General features: G+C 43.5%; 1 protein-coding gene across 1 annotated transcript in view; it reads right to left on the bottom strand.

Annotated features, from left to right (window-relative positions):
* The window catches only part of NMT2 (N-myristoyltransferase 2), a 96,764-nt gene that overhangs the window by 42,976 nt on the left and 33,482 nt on the right, over positions 1–20,306 (bottom strand). Inside the window, exon 2 of the mRNA XM_040352413.1 lies at positions 12,013–12,148. Within this exon, the coding sequence (XP_040208347.1) occupies positions 12,013–12,148 (136 nt within the window). The remainder of the gene's footprint in view (positions 1–12,012; positions 12,149–20,306) is intronic.

The following is a 20,306-nucleotide window of genomic DNA, read 5'->3' as shown; positions in this document are numbered from 1 at the left end:
ACCGGAGCCCCGCTCCACCAGGACCCGCCAATCATTTGCTTGAGAGGCAGAATGGCAGTCTGCCTATGTAAACAAGGCAGACCGCTGTTCTGTCAGAGGAAGAGAGAAATCTTTGCGTTCTTAATCAGGAACATAGAGGTTTCACTTCTTCCAGTCAGTCCATAAAAATGCTCCCTCCCCCCTCCCAACATCTTTGCTGACTAAGGTGTGTAAAAATAATGTATATGCTTACCTATTTTCAGGCCACTCTGGGCCAGTCATGTAATCTCCCCTGCGTCAGTCAGCCAGCGCTCAACAATGTTGCCTGGGAGTGATGTCACCGTTATCGGCGCTCCCTCCTCTCCCCTGCAGCCACCGCTGGCTGACACAGGGGAGCTGGATCATATGACCAGACCAGCCTAGCCTGAAAATAGGTAAGCATACACATCTTTCTTACACAAGTTAGTCAGCATTGGTGTTCGGGGGTAGGTGGGAGCATTTTTAAGACTAGTGAACTTTATTCTGGAATTCTACTTTCCCGTCTATTTCTGCCCCTCTGGTTTGGTAACTACTTGAAGACCAGGCTCATTTCTGACATTTGTACCTTACAAGTAAAAATATGTATTTTTTTGCTAGAAAATTACTTTGAATCCCCAAACATTATATATTTTAATTATATATCATTTTTTTAGTAAAGACCCCAGAGAATAAAATGGCAGTCAATGCAATATCTTATGTCACACTGTATTTGCGCATGGGTTTTTCAAATGCAATCTCTTGGGGAAAAAATAACCAATGAATAAAAAAAATAAACAAACTGTAAAGTAAGCCCAATTTTTTTTATATAGTGTGAAAGATGATGTTACGCTGAGTAACTAGATACCGAACATGCCATGCTTTAAATTTGCGCACACTTTTGGAATGGCGGCAAACTACGGTACTTAAAAATCTCCATTGGCAACACTTAAATGGGTTACAGAAGAGGTCTAAAGCTAGAATTATTGTTCTAGCTCCAACGATCGCGTGATACATTACATTTGTGGTTTGAACACCGTTTACATTAGCGGGCGCAACTTACGTATGTGTTTACCTTGGAGCACGGGGGGATGGGGCGCTTTAAAAAAAAAAAAAAAATTCCCACTGTCCCTTTGAAAAAAAAAAGAATTCTCATCACTTTTATTGCTGTCGCAAGGAATGTAAACATACCTTGTGACAGTAATAGGCAGTGACAGGTACTCTTTATGGAGGGATCGGGACCCCAAACCTCTCCACTACACTTGAAAGTGTTCAAAACGCCAAGATCAATGTTTTTGAATAATTTTTTTAACCACTTAAGACCCGGACCTTTAGGCAGCTAAAAGGACCTGGCCAGTTTTTGCGATTCGGCACTGTGTCGCTTTAACTGACAATTGCGTGGTTGTGCGACGTGGCTCCCAAACCAATTTGGCGTCCTTTTTTTCCTACAAATAGAGCTTTCTTTCGGTGGTATTTGATCACCTCTGCGGTTTTTTTTTTGCGCTATAAACAAAAATCGAACTTTTTGTTATAATAAATATCCCCCAAAAATATATATATATAAAAAAATGTTTTCCTCAGTTTAGGCCGATACGTATTCTTCTACCTATTTTTGGTAAAAAAAAAAAAAAAAAAAAATCGCAATAAGCGTTTATCGATTGTTTGCGCAAAATTTATAGCGTTTACAAAATATAGTTATTAGTTATTATAAGATAGTTTTATTGCATTTTTATTATTTTTTTACTACTAATGGCAGCGATCAGCGATTTTATTCGTGACTGCGACATTATGGCGGACACTTCGGACAATTTTGACACATTTTTGGGACCATTTTCACAGCAAAAAATGCATTAAAAATGCATTGTTTACTGTGAAAATGACAATTGCAGTTTGGGAGTTAACCACAAGGGGGCGCTGATGGGGTTATGTGTGACCTCATTTGTGTTTCTAACTGTAGGGGGTGTGGCTGTAGGTGTGACGTCATGGATTGTGTTTCCCTATATTAGGGATCACACGATCAATGACAGCGCCGCAGTGAAGAACGGGGAAGCTGTGTTTACACACCGATCGCGGGACTCCAGCGGCGATCGGGTCCGCGGGTCCCGCGGTAACGGAGCTTCGGACCGGGTCGCGTGCCCGCGACCCACGGCTGGGCACTTAAAGAGGACGTACCTGTACACGCTCGTGCCCAGCCATGCCATTCTGCCGATATATATGTGCAGGAGGCGGTCCTTAAGCGGTTAAATGGCGCCATTGGCTGCCAAGTAAACCGGTAGTGATGTTGCTTCGGGGTTACTAGATCCGGGACCCGATCAAAGCCTATTCCGGCTGGCTAGTCGCTAGGGCATCGGTTGGCATTACAAGAAAGCCAACCGTCGGCTCAAAAAAATAAAAAAAAATGTTATTGGGCCAGCTGCAGGCATCACCCCGGTACCACCACTTGAAGCAGAATGACGTACAGGTACGTGATTTTGTGGTTAAACATATTGAAAGCGTTCTGTAATATCTTGTGAGAAGACCTGCACTCTGTTCCTGTACTGACTTTTATCCATTACACTCTTCTCTGAGGACTACAATACACATCTCTCTACATCATGGACAATAAGAGAGCGATGGGGCTCTGTAGCATCTTATCTGGGTTCTTTTGCCCCAATACAGAAAGGCGAGTGAGTTCTGACGACTAGACGTGTGTTACTAGCAAAAGGGGAAAAAATAAAAACGAATGCAGCCAACACGAATGATGATTTGTAAGATGAAATACTGTATCTTTTTCTAACCATGAATCACTCTTCAGAGGGCACCACATGGCCATGATTTACACTGGCTGCAGCCAATCCTTCTTGTGAATGTTGAAGAATGCTTTGCGGAAACATCTTCTGTGCACCAGGACTGAACGTGTGACAAGCGGCTCCCTGCAGAGGAGCCATTTACTGTATATAGAGGAAAGTGTCATTAGAATACAGACAGATGCCCCCCCTGGGAAGCCAGCTTCACTCTGCTCTGTCCTTCACTGAACAGTACAAAGGCCAGAGTCAGCGTGAGAATTACCTTATCATTTCACCCTCTCCATTCCCCAGACCCGAGGGACTCCGGTATGTCATTGGAAAGGCCTTGGCAAGCTGACATTTTTACACTTTGTGTATCTGGAATACCTTACAAAGGAGCCAAGAGGGAGCGTGTGACGCGGCGGGTTCTGTGGGTAGAAATATGACAGTGAGGGTCCCTGGAGAAGACGCCTTTCATTCATTAGTGTCATGTGGGGGCAGCTAGAGGGGGAGAAGAGAGAAGTACACACGACGTCCTCACTGAGAAAACTGGAGCATGTGCAGAGAGGCAACACAGAATACTCAGGATCAAGTTGCCACGCTAAATAACAAAGTTGGGATCTGGCATGATCACCATGTATTAGGGATGCACCGATATATTGGCCAAAAACAGCGTTATCAGCGTTTAGCCAATAGAGAAAAAAAAAGGCGCAGTCTCCGCGTCCCACGGGCTGCAAGGCGCAGTCTCCGCGTCCCACGGGCTGCAAGGCGCAGTCTCCGCGTCCCACGGGCTGCAAGGCGCAGTCTCCGCGTCCCACAGGCTGCAAGGCGCAGTCTCCGCGTCCCACAGGCTGCAAGGCGCAGTCTCCGCGTCCCACGGGCTGCAAGGCGCAGTCTCCGCGTCCCACGGGCTGCAAGGCGCAGTCTCCGCGTCCCACGGGCTGCAAGGCGCAGTCTCCGCGTCCCACGGGCTGCAAGGCGCAGTCTCCGCGTCCCACGGGCTGCAAGGCGCAGTCTCCGCGTCCCACGCGCTGCAAGGCGCAGTCTTCGAGTCCCACGGACATGATGGGAATTGTAGTTCCTGAACAACTACAGGACCATAGTTTGGAGATCCCTTAACTCCGTATAAAAAAATGATAGATTAAAGTTGATGAAAAAGTTGGAAAACATAGCAACAAAAATGATGAAACAGGTGATATTTTTTCCTATTGGCCAATTTAAAAAATGCCAAAGCTCATAAACATTTTAAAAACGCTGTATACACACACATACCCTCAAAAACGCACTTAAACGCTAGAAAAATAAAGTATAAAAAAAAACACCCAAAAACTTGACGCTCTGGTGTGAATGCAGCCTTAACCCCCGGTACACAAGATCAGAAAATCATACGAAAAATAGTGCTTTCGAAGCGATCGTATGATAATCTGATAGTACAGAGCTTTCGAGAGCCGATCATGACAGCTCATCTGATATTTTATCAGATATGCATGGAAAAACAAATTTGGAAGATATCGGATCGTACCATTTTAGTTTAATCGAAAATGCAATACAAATACATTACAACAGATGACATCAAGAAAGGCATGGATTCTTTCCTAACTGTACATAATATAACTGGGTACTGACATTTGTAGGTAAAGTTGATCCAGGGTAAATCCGATTGCCTCTCGGGGGATCAGGAAGGAATTTTTTCCCCTGCTGTAGCAGATTGGATCATGCTCTGCTGGGGTTTTTTACCTTCCTCTGGGTATAGAATTGGGTATATGCGATTGCACTAGGGCTGCAACTAAAGATTATTTTCATAATCTATTAGTTGGCCGATTAATGTTTCGATTCATCGGATAATGGCCTTAAAAAAATAAAATAAAAAAATTACATTTTTTCGGGCCAATTTGTTGTTGGGCAGATTACAAAACACAAATTGCCACAAAAACACATTACATGCTTTTCTGCAGCTTCTCCATTGAAGTATATTGAACAAAAAAAAACTAAATAGCACCGTTTTGCGTTAAAAAGTCCTTGCCCTTTCCAAAAAGCACCAAAAAACAGAGGCGTGAACCCAGGCCTGAGATGTTTAGTAACATAATGGGATTAAAAAAAACAAAAATAAGTACAAAAAGAGCAAATAATCGCTACTGTAAGGGGTTCATTTTTTTACTGTGGGACAGTGAAAGTAATATTTACAGTAGCGATTTGCTTTTTTTGTACTATAAAGGGCTAATTTTAGTTATTTTAACCCCATTATGTTACTGGACGATCAATCGATTATAAAATTAATCGATTACAATTTTCATAATCGATTAGTTGCCGATTAATCGATTAGTTGTTTCAGCCCTAGATTGTACGTTATTATTATTATTTTATTTCTCATGGTTGAACTTGATGGACTTGTGTCTTTTTTCAACCTGACAAACTATGTAACTTCTGAATTTTTATTCTGTCGTACAAGAATTTTTGTGACTTTAGTAAACTCATCAGATTCGATCGGAGATTATCAGACGAATGATCGTCCGTGTTTTTTTTTTTTTTTTTTTTTGCATTATAATCTCATTGTGCGTACCAGGCATAAGAATGAATGGCACCTCCGCACACCCACAACAGCGATTTCTCGCATGTTCCCGCGGTGCACAGATGTGAATGGGGACCAAGACATGGAGATAGGTGAATCTTGTAGCCTTCTGAAACACAAATCTAAAAATGAAAGTGTGTTCCATGCATGCAATAGCCTACAGTACACACCTAAGGCATGGGTGCTCCACCTGTGACCCCCCTCCAGCTGTTGCGGAACTACAAATCCCATAAGGCAGGGCTCGACAAATCCCGGTCGCCAGGGCGACTAGAAATAGGGTCCTGGCGACTTGGCGCCATCTGGTGGTGAGCTGTTGGTATTACAAGTTATTACCACCAGATGTGTAAGCTGGAGCCATCTGGTGGTGGCCGTTGGTATTACAAGTTAAGCATTACAAGTTAAACAGCAATTCTAATGTCATTTTTCACTATTTTTCACTGCCATCTTCTTCCCTCTAATTAGAACCCCCAAACATTATATATATTTTTTATCCTAACACCCTAGAGAATAAAATGGCGATCGTTGCAATACTTTGTCACGCCGTATTTGCGTAGCGGTCTTACAAGCGCACTTTTTTGGGAAAAAATTACACTTTTTTTAATTAAAAAATAAGACAACAGTAAAGTTATCCCCATTTTTTTTTTAATATTATGAAAGATAATGTTACACCGAGTAAATTGATACCCAATATGTCACGCTTCAAAATTACGTCCGCTCGTGGAATGCCGACAAACTTTTACCCTTTAAAATCTCCCTAGGCGACGTTTAAAAAAATTCTACAGGTTTCATGTTTTGAGTTACAGAGGAGGTCTAGAGCTAGAATTATTGCTCTCGCTCTACCAATCACTGCGATACCTCACATGTGTGGTTTGAACATCGTTTACATATCCGGGCGCTGCTCACGTATGTATTCGCTTCTGCGCGCAAGCTCGTCGGGACGGGGTGCGTTTTCTGGCTCCTAACTTTTTTAGCTGGCTCCTAGATTCCAAGCAAATTTGTCAACCCCTGCCATAAGGCATTGCAAGACAAACAGTTACAAGCATGACTCCCAAATGCAGAGGGATGATGGGACTTGTAGCTCCACAACAGCTGGAGGGCCACAGATTAGGCACCCATGCGAAGGCATCATTCAATTTACTGCCCAGCCAGACACCAATGAACAGGGTCCGTCTATATATTGTACACAGAGCTGTCTGAGAAGAATACAGGCAACAGGTTCTCTTTACTAGCACAATGTTTACTTCACTTGTCCCCGGTGACCTCGTGTAAAGCAGCTGCTAGCATCAGCTGAAAATAAATAATTCAAAGCAAATGTACACAACACTTTTCTGTCTTTCACTGGAGAAAACACGTTCTGCATCACAGAGCCACTTCCCAGAGACAGACCAACAACTTCTATCTATGATTGGAGCATCGCGGCAGCTTAGATGATAAAGCAGAGTTTGTATAATCTATGTATATCCTATGGAACGCCAACACAAAGGATGGTACCAGGCATTTCACTTAACACTGAAAAAGCATTGTTTTCATAAAACTCCTATACTGGATCTATATCAAAGTCACCCACTACAAAGAAAAGTATAAAAAGCGCATGTCTGGGCAAAATTAAGATACAATTAACGTGGAACTTTACCCAAAGCAACTTAAAGTGGTTGTAAACACTCACACCCAGTGAAGTGACTGGCCTTAGGTGATACACAGAGATGAAACAAATCCTCCTAAATAAGCTGTACCTGTTTATCTGTAGTCTTCGCTTCTCTACATCCAAAGTGCAGAACTTATAAAGCTTGTCTAAGAGCAGTGGCGGTTCGTCCATAGAGGGCGCTGGGGCGCCGCCCCCTCTGGCTCTCACCGCCACTGAGTCTAAGAACATAGATTCATGCATTGCACGAATCTATGTTATTATCGCCGCTGCCCACTATTAAACAGAGCTAATTATGGAAATCGAGGTACCATTTTAATAATGTAATTTAGTAATACTGATTTTTGTCCTACCAAGTGTGAATTTTAATGATAGATTAGATATTTAGGTTTACATAAGTACAAGTGTTTTAAGCAGATGTAAAGAAATGCTGTAAACCAAGAATTTTTCAAAAATATATATATTTTAATTCATTTTTATCAATTTACAAAATGCAAAGTGAGAAAAATCTGAATCAAGTCAATAGTTGGTGTGAGTACACTTTCGCTTCAATCCAGCATCAATTCCTACACTTGTACGAAAAACAAAAAGGTGCAATCAGCGCAAATATATATAGATCCAATTTTGTGTATATAAATAATTTCAAGTGAAAAAGACCCCCAGGGTTCAGATCACCAGTAATGCCAGCTGAACACAACAGGATAATCACAAAATCCAAGGAGATACAGAAAATATAAGAGAATAGTGCAGCACAAAACAAATAATACACTAGTGTTATGAATATAGCGGCAAAAATATATATAAAATATATATATTAATAACAGTCCAGAAGTGCCTGATGTAAATGAATCTTCATCACGTGATAAAACGCCAAACTAAAGTGATCCCTCCACCGCTGGAGATGGGTACTCTCACCTTCGCAAGTGGACCACTGAATTAACAGATGGTCAATTAAGCAGGTATCACAATAACCAGGAAACCAGGCTGATGAATCAGATCCTCATAAGGCAACCAAAACTCATGGACAGGAACATGGAAAAGATAATCACAGAACTAAGTGCTCTCTGTTAAACTAGGTAGGTTTTATTTAACGGGCTTAAAAAAGTCAGGCTATTCACACTTGGCCAGACAAAAAAACGGCATTTCAGAAGTACAATCGTCTGTGTATCAAGGACGGCAGATGAGCGACGTAGTATACAGGCGTTGCGTTGTTTGACTTCCTCAGTGGGGCGGGGGGTGGGCCCCGCCCCGCTGAGGAAGTTAAACAACGCAACGCGTCCGGGGGTTCAGGAGCCTGTATACTACGTCTAGAATGTTTTTTTTTTTACAAAAGTTTATCCTTTTTTTCTGCCAGAAAACTCCTCTCAAAAACAAACCACACGTTTTTTTTTTCCTACCTCTAAATGCGGAGATTAAAATATGCCTGTAAACATCCTAATGTGTATGGGCACATAGGATAACATTGAGCTGCTTCTACAGGCAAAATACGAAATTCCTGTAGAAGCAGCGTTTTTTTTATTTTTTTTATTTTTTAAGTACATGAGATTAGCTTTTTTGCACAGTAGTGTATCAATCTCTATTCATCTCTCTATCTACCTTATCTGTCCACTGCATCTACCTTATATAATATAAACAGTGCAGCGCAACAGTGAAAAATAAACAATAATAAATAAATAAATAAATATATGATCACAAGGTCATAACAAAGTGTGAAAATTATGTCTAAGTGAGTAAAAAGTCCATATAAATAAATCCAAACAATCCAATCTTAAAGAAATCCAAAAATTATAAGTGAAGAGATGACACCATACAATATCCACCACGAAGCTGCGAGGTGAGAGGCCATCTTGCACTGGTGGTGGATATTGTATGGTGTCATCTCTTCACTTACAATTTTTGGATTTCTTTAAGATTGGATCGTTTGGATTTAAATGGACTTTTACTTACTTAGACATAATTTTCACACGTTTGTTATGAACTTGTGATCATATATTTATTTATTATTGTTTATTTTTCACTGTTGCGCTGCACTGTTTATATTATATAGTCTATTGGGAATTTGTTATGAATTTGTCCTTCGTGCTGGCTTGCATATATATTAGGTTATTTTATTTCTTTCTTTCTCCAGCGCTGAATACTTTTTATCATTTTGTGCACTGCATCTACCTACCGTATCGATCTTTCTGTATCTATGTATTTATCAACTGTGAAACAGTATTAATTCCCCTTGAAATTTTCCACATTGTCATGTTACAAAAGAAAAAAAAGAAAAAACATCTTGTTGAGATTTTATATGATAGAACAACACAAAGTGGCATATAAAATGTGAAGTGGAAGGAAAATTATAAATGGTTTTCAAATTATTTTACAAATGAAATATGTGAAAAGTGTGGAGTGCATTTGTATTCAGCCCCCGTGTCAATACTTTGTAGAACCACCTTTCTCTGCAATTACAGCTGCAAGTCTTTTTGGGGACGTCTCTACCAGCTTTGCACATCTAGAGAGTGACATTTTTGCCCATTTTTCTTTGCAAAATATCTCAAGCTCTGTCAGATTGGATGGAGAGCGTCTGTGAACAGCAATTTTCACATCTTGCAAACAGCGCCAGTTAGGGCACATAAGAGCAGGACATTCCTGCTCTCAGTGTTATGGATGCTGGACCCCGGGATTTCTGTGGTCTTATCCAGTCCACAGTAAGTTTGTTTTACCCTTTTCAGCTATGCCTTTAGTCCGCCCTTGGCTCCCTTTCACCCCCCTCTCTACATCCTTATTTACCACCACGTTTAATCCTTCAATTTTTTTTCCTATTTAGATATCACTGGTTGGTTTCACTACCCCGACGCCTTCCTGGGACCCAATGTGGCCCCCCTCTCTACGATTTTATCATCATTGACACCTCCTGCTGAGGATACATGTGGCTTTATGCACATGTCCCAGTTTTGGGCTCCCGTTTACAGGGCCCCCCTACATGCATCACTTACCTGTTCATATACACGGTACTACATATTTTACTCCCCTTCCGTCTCCTTCATTTCACCCCCAAGTCCTTCTTTATCCTTCATTTCACCCCCAAGTCCTTCTTTATCCCTTCTTTACCTTCCCTGTTCTACCTCTTTCCCACTCCAATCTGCTGTTCCCTCCTTCACTCACACCATTTATTTTACATTTTTATCACAGGTTTGATATCACACAAAATGTTACCTCCCCCAAGTCCAAGGTCTGAGCTCTACATATTAATTATTATTTCTACTTTATATAGCCGGTAAGTAGGTCCACCCATACACTTGTGTAGCCCCTGGTCGCCATACGGGACCTTGACTGGCAGCGCCTGCCCCCCTCGCCTGTGTTTTTTTTTTAGGTAAGCGGCTGAGCCCTTGTTCCCCAATTTACCTATTGTAGTTTAATGTTTAATGATTGACTGTTGTCATTTTAATTTTAGAGATGCTTCTGATGAAGCGGCTCACAGCCACAAAACTAGTCAAGATGATTGTCGTGACCCTCAACCCACTGTCCTTCTCCCCCTTTGGGGATTACTATATTGGTGTTGTGAATGGTCGCTATTATTTTAATTTTGTTCCCCTTGATATGTCTTATTGTTGATGTATTCAATAAAAATGTTTTTTATTTTTAGATTTGCTATTGTACAGTTTATATTAATACTACCAGTACAGTGATAGTCCAACCATGGCCCAGCCCCCTCTTTTTTGGTTCTTTGGTTTGGGGACCTTTGATCCAATCTCTCTATCTTCATACATCTTGCAACAGATTCTCAATTGAATTTAGGTCTGGACTTTGTCTGGGCCATTCTAACACATCAATAAGCTTTGATATAAACCATTCCATTGTAGCTCTGGCTGTATGTTTAGGGTCGTTGTCCTGCTGGAACGTGAACCTCCACCCCAATCTCAAGTCTTTTGCAGACTCGAATAGTGTTTTTTCCCCCAAGATTGCCCAGTATTTGGCTCCATCCATCTTCCCATCAACTCTGACCAGCTGAAGAAAAACATCCCCACATCATGATGCTGCCACCACCATGTTTCACAGTGGGAATGGTGTGTTCAGGGTGATGTGCAGCGTTAGTTTTCCGCACAACTTAGTGTTTTGCTTTTAGACCAAAAAGTAAATGTTGGTCTCATCTCACCAGAGCACCTTCTTCCACATGTTTTCTGTGTCCCCCACATGGCTACTCAAACTGGACTTATGGCTTTCTTTCAACAAGGTCATTCTTCTTGCCACTCTTACATAAACAGATTTTGGGAAGAGCACAACTAATAGTTGTCCTGTGGACAGATTCTCCCATAAAGACCAGATTTGTGGAGAGCACGACTAATAGTTGTCCTGTGGACAGATTCTCCCACCTGAGCTGTGGATCTCTGCAGCTCCTCCAGAGTTACCATGGGCCTCTTGGCTGCTTCTCTGATTAATGCTCTCCTTGCCCAGCCTTTCATTTTAGGTGGACGGACATGTCTTGGTAGATTTGCCGTTGTGCCATACTCTTTAAATTTTCGGATGATGGATTGAACAGTGCTACGTGAGATGTTCAAAGCTTGAGATATTTTTTTTTTTAAATAACCTAACCCTGCTTTAAACTTCTCCACAACTTTATCCCTGACCTGTCTGGTGAGTTCCTTGGCCTTCATGATGCCGTCTGTTCACTAAGGTTCTCTAACAAATCTCTGAAGGCTTCACAGAACAGCTGTATTTATACTGAGATTAAAAATACACACAGGTGGACTCTACTAATTAGGTGAGTTTTGAAGGCAATTGGTTCCACTAACTTTTAGTTAGGGTTATCAGAGTAAAAGGGGGCGAATATAAAATGCATGCCATACTTTTCACATATTTGTAAAACATTTTGAAAAACATTTATCACTTTCCTTCCACTTCCCAATTATGTGCCACTTTGTGTTGGTCTATGACAAAATCCCAAAAAAATACATTTACATCTTTGATTGTAGATCTGTAAATACATTCTAACACTTTTGGACAACTGATATAATGTGGCATTTCCTATTAAAGATCAAAACTTAGAGATGACTGACTTTTGCAGGTTGTTGTGATCGGATTTCTTGAGAATCAGACGCAGAGTCAGACTTGGCCCCCCCAGAATTCGGCTTTTCCTTTTTCCTCTTCTGTTTCTTCTTTTTCTTTTTAGCTCCAAGATCCCCCGCTGGGCTCCTGTAAAGGGAAAAACAAAGATCAGAAACAACTCCGACATAAACAACGAAAAAAAAAAAAAAGCAGAGAAAGTAATGGGACCGTGTGCTCATCAAAAACGCGAAGCGCACCCACTTTTACAGTTAAATTGAAAAGAATGCCGGAGTAATTAACCACTTACATACCAGGCACTTACGCACCTTCCCGCCCAAGCCAATTTTCAGCTTTCAGCACTGTCGCACTTTGAATGGCAATTGCGCGGTCATGCTACACTGTACCCAAACAAAATTGGCGTCCTTTTTTTCCCCACACAAATAGAGCTTTCTTTTGGTGGTATTTGATCACCGCAACAACTAAAAAAAGACTGAAAATTTAGGAAAAAAATTACGTTTTTATTTTTTTCTGTTCATTTTTTTGTAAATAAGTACGTTTTCTCTTTCAATTACGGGCACTGATATGGCGGCACTGATGGGCACCGATGAGATGGCATTGATGGACATCGATGAGGTGGTACTGATTGGCGGCGCTGGTTTGCGGCACTGATGGGCACACATAGGCGGCACTGATGGGCACACATAGGCGGCACTGATGGGCACACATAGGCGGCACTGATGGGCACACATAGGCGGCACTGATGGGCACTCATGGGCGGCACTGATGGGCACTCATGGGCGGCACTGATGGGCACTCATGGGCGGCACTGATGGATACTTATGGGTGGCACAGATGGGCACTGATAGATGGGCACTGGGCATGGATGGGCACTGTGGGGTGGCACTGATGGACACTGTGGGGCGGCACTGATTTACCCATTTTGCCAGTCAGTGCCCATTTGTGGGCACTGATTTGCATCTTTATTTTTTAATGTTTTTTTTTTTTGCCCCCTTTTTTTGTTGTTTGCCCTTCCCTGGTGGTCCAGTGTGGGCTTCCCTGGTGGTCCAGTGTGGCGATCCGAGGGGGGGCTGCGCTGATGAAAAATCAGCGCGAACCCCCCCTGTCAGGAGAGCCGCCGATCGGCTCTCCTCTACTCGCATCTGTCAGACGCGAGTGAGGAAGAGCCATCAACGGCTCTTCCTGTTTACATCGTGATCAGCCGTGGTTGGACACGGCTGATCACGTGGTAAAGAGCCTCCGCCGGAGGCTCTTTACCGAGATCGGAGATGCAGGGTGTCAGACTAACTCCGCATCACCGATCGCTGCGCGCGCGGCATGAAATCCTGCAGGACGTCCAGTCAGGATTTCAAAACCACTTCCCGGACGTAAATCGACTATAGGGCAGGAAGTGGTTAAAGAACAGGAAGCTGTTTGAACACAGACCAAAACCTTGTTATGAACCGAAATCTTTTACACCACCAAAAATCTAAAGTGTAAAAAAAAAAAAAAAAGAATGCCGTAGTCTTACACGTGGAGTCAAACGGCTAATCTGCATGTGACTCCAATTATGCCGTAGTCTTACACGTATAACGATACTGACATTTTACAGAAAAATGATCATTGTTCCCATAAAGCCACATGCCAGTGTAATGTATCCCTTGTCTACTCTGTGGTATAAAGCAGGTGTCAGAAAACTGAAGAGAGCTTTGAGAGCTGATTGGAGGGAACAGACACCCCCCACCGCACAGCACACAGGAACAGAGGCGAGGCTGTTAATCTGCTGGTGATCCCTCCCTTCACCCTTTTTCTCAGTGATTCATGCCGATAGAGGAAGGAAGCTGCAGACAGAAATTACACTTAGTGCGCTGGATTGAGACAAGTACACACGGTAGAAGGATATGCTTTGTTCAGATTTCATGTCTGAGGTTTACAACCACTTTAACTAGGAGGTAAAATTATTTGTATGGAACCCAAGTACAGAATTTTCAAACAGGGAAAAATAGTGAATTCCCCCAAAAAACGTGATACATACTGGTGTAAAATGAGCTCCTGTACATTGCTGCGTCAGAAAAACACGCCAAGTGTAGAGAACAAAAAAAAAAAGGAATTGCTGATCACTGGAAGACCCGAGTCAAATGGCTAATCTGCAAGTGACTCCAATTACCAGCAATTTCATTATATATGGGATAATGTAACCCCCGCTGTAAATGAGGAGAATATTAGATTTCACAGCGGAGTTCAGTGACCATATAAATGTCGCAGGCTGCCAGAGACATAAAAGGTCACAGATCTCCGAATTCAATGCAAATACCCAAATACATAAATGAAGAGGTCATACTAATAGACTCTTAAATACAAAGCCTGAAAAACACTTCCAGAATCTTCGGGATTTAAAGGGTGTCAGTGGAAAGTCTCCTGTGATTTAAGGGAAGCCATTGGCCAAAAAGAGCAGCTTGAAAGGTGGTGGTGGTTGTGATTGGACCAGCCTCGTTAATATGGCTGGGCTGGCTCTTTCATAAACATGAAAGTTCTGCTTCTCTGAACGTTCCGGGATTGCACTCCGCATAAAAGACCCCAAAAAATACCAAATAATACCATATTTAAAACGAATGAAAACACAGAATGCGGAAATTGGCGTATACTGGCCACGGCACTTACCGTATATACTCGAGTATAAACCGACCCGATTATAAGCCGAGGCACCTAATTTTACCACAAAAAAATGGGAAAACGTATTGACTTGAGTATAAGCCGAGGGTGTCCATCTGCATGCCTCACTGTGTTCATGTGCATGCCTCACTGTGCCCATGACTAGACTTACATTTAACATGGGAGTATATAGAAGGGGTGCACACTTGGAGAGGAAGCGTGGGGCTATATATGTGCCAAGTTTGGGGTCCAGGGGACAGCCGGCCGGTACCGGGTCCCCAAAGTCCGGGAGATCAGGCGCAAAAATGTGACTCGAGTATAAGCAGAGGGGGCATTTTCAGCACCAAAAAATGTGCTGAAAAACTTGGCTTATACTCGAGTATATATTCAGACTACTTGGCAAATAAAATAAATCCATTATATTCTCATATAACAAACAGATAATGCTTAGCCATAACGACTCAAGCAAAACATAAAACGTTCAATTTATAATAAAGTCCCCCTTTGATACAAAGGTGACGACCCTCATAAAGTGCTCACGACGAGTAGCTCCTCTTGCTCAAAATGTCCAGCCAAAAGGCCGACCACCAGCCGAGGCCCCGCGGCAGGTTCTCATCATCATGCGATTAGTGTCACAAGTGAGTAAGGTAGACTGGTACACTACAACACTAAGAGGTTGAGTGCAAAATCTGGTGCAGCTCTGCATAGAAACCAATCAGCTTCCAGTTTGTTTTTTGTCAAAGCTTAAAGCATAGGTTCCGTCAAATTTTTTTATTTTAAAAGCAAGCAGCTACAAATACTGCAGCTGCTGACTTTTAAAATATGGACACTTACCTGTCCAGCGCACCCGCGATTTCGGCAGCCGACGACAAGCAATCGCTAGTCCCTCGGCTGCACCCGCCGCCATTCCTACTGCGCATGCGCGAGTAGCGAGGCGTGCCCTCACTGGTCCCCGCTCTCTCCTGGGAACAGTGTGTTTCCCAGAAGACAGCAGGGAGTGCAGGTAGGGGCGTGACTGCTGCAGTAGTGTATTCCCAGAAGTGGGTGCAAATACCTGTCTTACACAGGTATCTGCACCCCCCTCCCCCTGAAAGGTGCCAAATGTGACACCGGAGGGGGGAGGGTTCCGAAAAGAAGAAGTTCCATTTTTGGGTGGACCTCTGCTTTAAGGCCTCTTTCAGATGGAGCAAATTTGTCCAAGCCGAATTCGCCTGTTCACCGGGGGATCTCTCTGCTGATCAGGCGGATGACAGATCCGTGTCTGCTCCGCTAGGCGGACCGGACACAGACACAGACACAGCCCACTCTCCTCTATGGGGTGGTTGGGTGGATACGCACTGCATCTCCATTTCTATCCGATTGATATTCAACCCGCTGGACAGATGGCAAACTTATGGTCATGCGTCTATTTTAGCTGAGAGTACTGATTGGCAGACTTTTTTTCAGCCATGCCCTTTTGATAGAAGCCAGCTGACCGCCCAGCTTCTGTTGCACCGGCTTCCGTACACACAGGCCGGATGTTGGCCAGTTTCTAGTCAACCAGCTGATGCGGCCCGACATTTGGCCGTGTGTACTAGGCTTAAGTCTGGATGAAAACCTGAAACCCTGTCAGTCGTCCCTTTGGGTCCCAAGGATTCGCTTACAAATAAAGTACTAAAGATGCCTCATTTTCCTAAAAAAAAGAAAAACTATCTGCCTAGACTAGGGCTTGACAAATCCTCGTCACCAGGTCGCCATGGCAACTAGAAATCCTGGTGCCTTGGCTGTTGTCAGCCCATTCACTGTTGCAGGGATGCACAATTTGTATCACCCGACACCCAGGACATGCAGTTCTGGGCGCCGGGTAGGTAGTTTTTTTTTTTTCAACATTTAGCTCTGCTCTCTTTACAACCATTCTTGTAAGAGTAAAAAAAAAAAAGGGAAATAAAGTAGCCATATAGCTTATATAGAAATGCCCACATTGTACAGAAGAGGTTAATATTCAGAGTGGAGGTTCCAAGAGAAAGGACTAGAAATTATTAAAGGGGTTGTAAAGGTTTGTTTTTTATTTTCTAAATAGGTTCCTTTAAGCGAGTGCCTTATCTTTTCCTTTGATTTCCCTTCTAAATGTTTTTTTTTTCTTTGCCTGAATTTCTCACTTCCTGTTTCTCCTCAGTAAGCTTTCCCCCCCCCCCCATCATCCGTGGGGGTTAGTCAGCCAGAACAGCTTACTGAGGAGGAACAGGAAGTGAGAAATTCAGACAAACCCCCATGGATGATGGGGGCAAGCTTACTGAGGAGAAACAGGAAGTGAGAAATTCAGACAAAGAAAAAAAACATTTAGAAGGGAAATCAAAGGAAAAGGTAAGTGAACCAACAATGCACTAGCTTAAAGGAACCCATTTAGAAAATAAAAAACAAACCTTTAAGCACTGTGTATATCAAGGAATACTCACTAGATCCCCTCATACACCCAGACGAAGCTCCAGTCAGTTGGAGGGGCGAAACGCGTAGGTGGAGGGGTACACACGCTCCCCCATCATGGTCCACAGTTTGTGTCTGTACCGGCTAGGTCAGCCAAATTGCCGGTATCAGTTGAATCTATGCAGGCATAACTTTCAAGCCTAAGGCCCCTTTCACATGTCCGTTCCGCTCATCCGTTTATTACAAGTCCGTTTACGGACTTGTAATACATCCCTATGGGATCGCGTCCGTTAGCGGATGGAGCATCCGCTAACGTCCGCGACCATCCGTGTCCGTCGGGATCCAGTTTTGCGGACGGAAGAAAACCCTATTTTTCTTCCGTCCGGCGGAACGGATCGGATGCAGACGGACAGACGGTCCGTCTGCATCCGATCCCCCATAGGGGAGAGCGGAGCAGAGACAGGGCGGTCTCTGCACTGTGTGTGGGGGACCGCCCTATCCGCCGACAGCTCAGCGGGGATGACGGAGGATCCTTGCTGAGCTTTGGCGGACACAGAAACGGTTCGCTCCGTGTGAAAGGACCCTAAGGCTCCTTTCAAACGGACATGTTTTTCAGGCGGTTTAGTGCTAAAAATAGCTCTGCTATATCGCCTGAAAAAATTGTGCCCTGCAGTCTTCAGTGTGAAAGCCGAAGGCTTCACGCTCCATCACTGCTCCAAAGATGCGACTAGCAGGAATTTTGGAGCGGTCCTGCTAGCTAACAGGTCTCCTACACCGCTCCTACCCATTGAAATCTGCAGAGGCGCATTGCCGGCAGTATTAACTTTTTTGGCCGCTAGCGGGGGTTAAAACCGCACCGCTAGCGGCTGAATATCACAGAAAAAAAACACGGTATAGCGGCGCTATGCCACCAGTGCACCTCCTGCGCCCAGTGTGAAAGGGGCCTAAGAGGAAGTCCAAGCGTTGTAACCAGCAGTATATAAAATACAAGAGAACAGGCAATCTGAAGGTTAGTCAAATCACAACTATACGTTTTCAGGGGAAGGATCTCTATTACTATGGAGGCTCAGCTGGAGTCAATATCGATTGTTTGGCGTGGTGAGCAGACAATGGAAACTTTTTGTTATGCATGAACAGAAATTCATCTTATGGTGTCAAGTCAAGATAGAATTCATTCCTTCCTAATGTTGGCCGGTCACAGAGGGTTACAGGAAGAAGTGGCTTTCACCATTGTCCTAACTGACCAGACACTACCGTATATTGTCTTCCATACCTGGATTTATAGAAGAATAGACCAATAGAAGAAGTGTGTTCCATCCAATGCAATATTCAGTCAAGGGTACACATACACATGGAGACAGCTGGCCGATCTCGATCCCTCATACACACTACCCCTTCTTGAGGTCAATCAGCTGCCGAGTGTCGTTCAGGGCTAAAATTGCATAGCAGGTTGGACCCAAGAGGATGGAGTAGGAGCCAAATGAGAGATACGATTTGATTCATTGGGCCAACGGGGTGTGTTGATTTACTTTGAGTGGAAGTAACTATCTTGAAGTCACTATTTAAGTCAGGGATCCTCAAACTACGGCCCTCCAGCTGTTGTAGAACTACACATCCCATGAGGCATTGTAACACACCGACATTCACAGACATGACTAGGCATGATGGGAATTGTAGTTCCTGAACAACTGGAGGGCCATAGTTTGAAGACCCATGATTTAAGTCATCAGTTACTTGAATTGTCAAGTTACCAACATTGCATCATATATGACGCACATACACATGGTTGGTCGATTATAGATCTCTCCCAGCTGCAAAGTGTTATGTGGACACCAGCTAATAGTGCATAGCAAAGACGACCCGACGGGAGTTATCAGGAGCCGTATGCGAGTCAAGAGTCTATCGAACCATAGACCAGCATGTTCTGACAGATCCCTCAACAATACTGTAATGGGGCATCTCTGGGGATATACAAGTTGCCTCATAGGATTAAAATTTGCATTGTTACATGTTTACCACACATTAGTTCAAAGTCTTCCTAATACCACCTTTGGAACATGCCGCTGCTACATTGTAGCTTTATCAATGCTCCTTTGTGTCATAATATTGATACATAAGAGTGAGTTGGATACAATTGACTCCATTGGCAGCCACACAAGGGGACCTAGCAGGCAGATTCCACAACAATCGTAGTCTCTCAGCCAATCAGCCACTATCAGATCATTCACACCAACTGGACCATTCAACCATTGAGGGGAGAGCCCAGGATCACAGGGGGAGGCTACAGGCAAAGTGGAACTGCTTCATATCGAGTGGGGTGGCATGATCTGAGTGTGCGGGAGGAAACATCAGGAGTGCCCGGGTAAGGTTGATGGGAGGGGTTCCGGTTGCAGATTTTCGTAAGGAGGGGGTTCCTCACCCATGCCGATGCTTTTTGAATTGTACATGTCCAATAAATGTACACATTTTGTATTGAAATTGGTAGCCCTTACAGGTGCTTATTCCTTTAGTGGCTGGTTGAAGCAGCAGAGCTCACTTGTCAGGTGGAAGCAGCCTGATTTCTTCCACACACGCGGGTAAAGTGCCCCCCCATGCTATGTATTCTGGGCTCCACTTGCTTATCTGCGGCCCCTTTGATTGGTAAAATATTGGGTGCCACAGGGTAGAAGGGAGGGAGGAGAGCAGACACACGTCCACCCTCCTACCCATTTTGTGTCTGACCAGGAAGAGAGTATGACATCACTTCCCGGTACCTGTTGACAGCTTTCCTGGCCAGCCTTCTTTTAGACCCTGCATGTCTCATTAAATAGAACCTGTCCGCAAAAAAAAAAAAAAAAAAAATCACATAGATGACAAAAAAATTAAATAGAAAAAAAAAATGTTTTTAAATGTAATTGAGGGACCCAAGAAGAGAAGGATTGGGGCCACTCTGTGCAAAATTAACTGCAAAGTGGAAATATGACAGGTTTGCTATTTGAAAAAAAAAATTAAAAAAACACAAACACACACACACACACACACACACACACGGGTTTAGTAACCCTTTAACCACTTAACCACGTAGCTGCAGGCATCATTTAGATATCCCTGCACAAAGTCAAGGACATCATACGACGGCCCGGCGGGCAGGAAGTGGTTAAAACACTTTTTTTTCCCGGGTATTGCAGAGTATTGTCCGGGTGGGGGGGGGGGTATTGCAGAGTATTGTGCGGGGGGGGCGGTATTGCAGAGTATTGTGCGGGGGGGGGGTATT

This window comes from Rana temporaria, chromosome 5 (assembly GCF_905171775.1).
Source record: "Rana temporaria chromosome 5, aRanTem1.1, whole genome shotgun sequence".
Classification (NCBI taxonomy): domain Eukaryota; kingdom Metazoa; phylum Chordata; class Amphibia; order Anura; family Ranidae; genus Rana; species Rana temporaria.
This window is presented reverse-complemented; position numbering and strand designations above follow the sequence as displayed.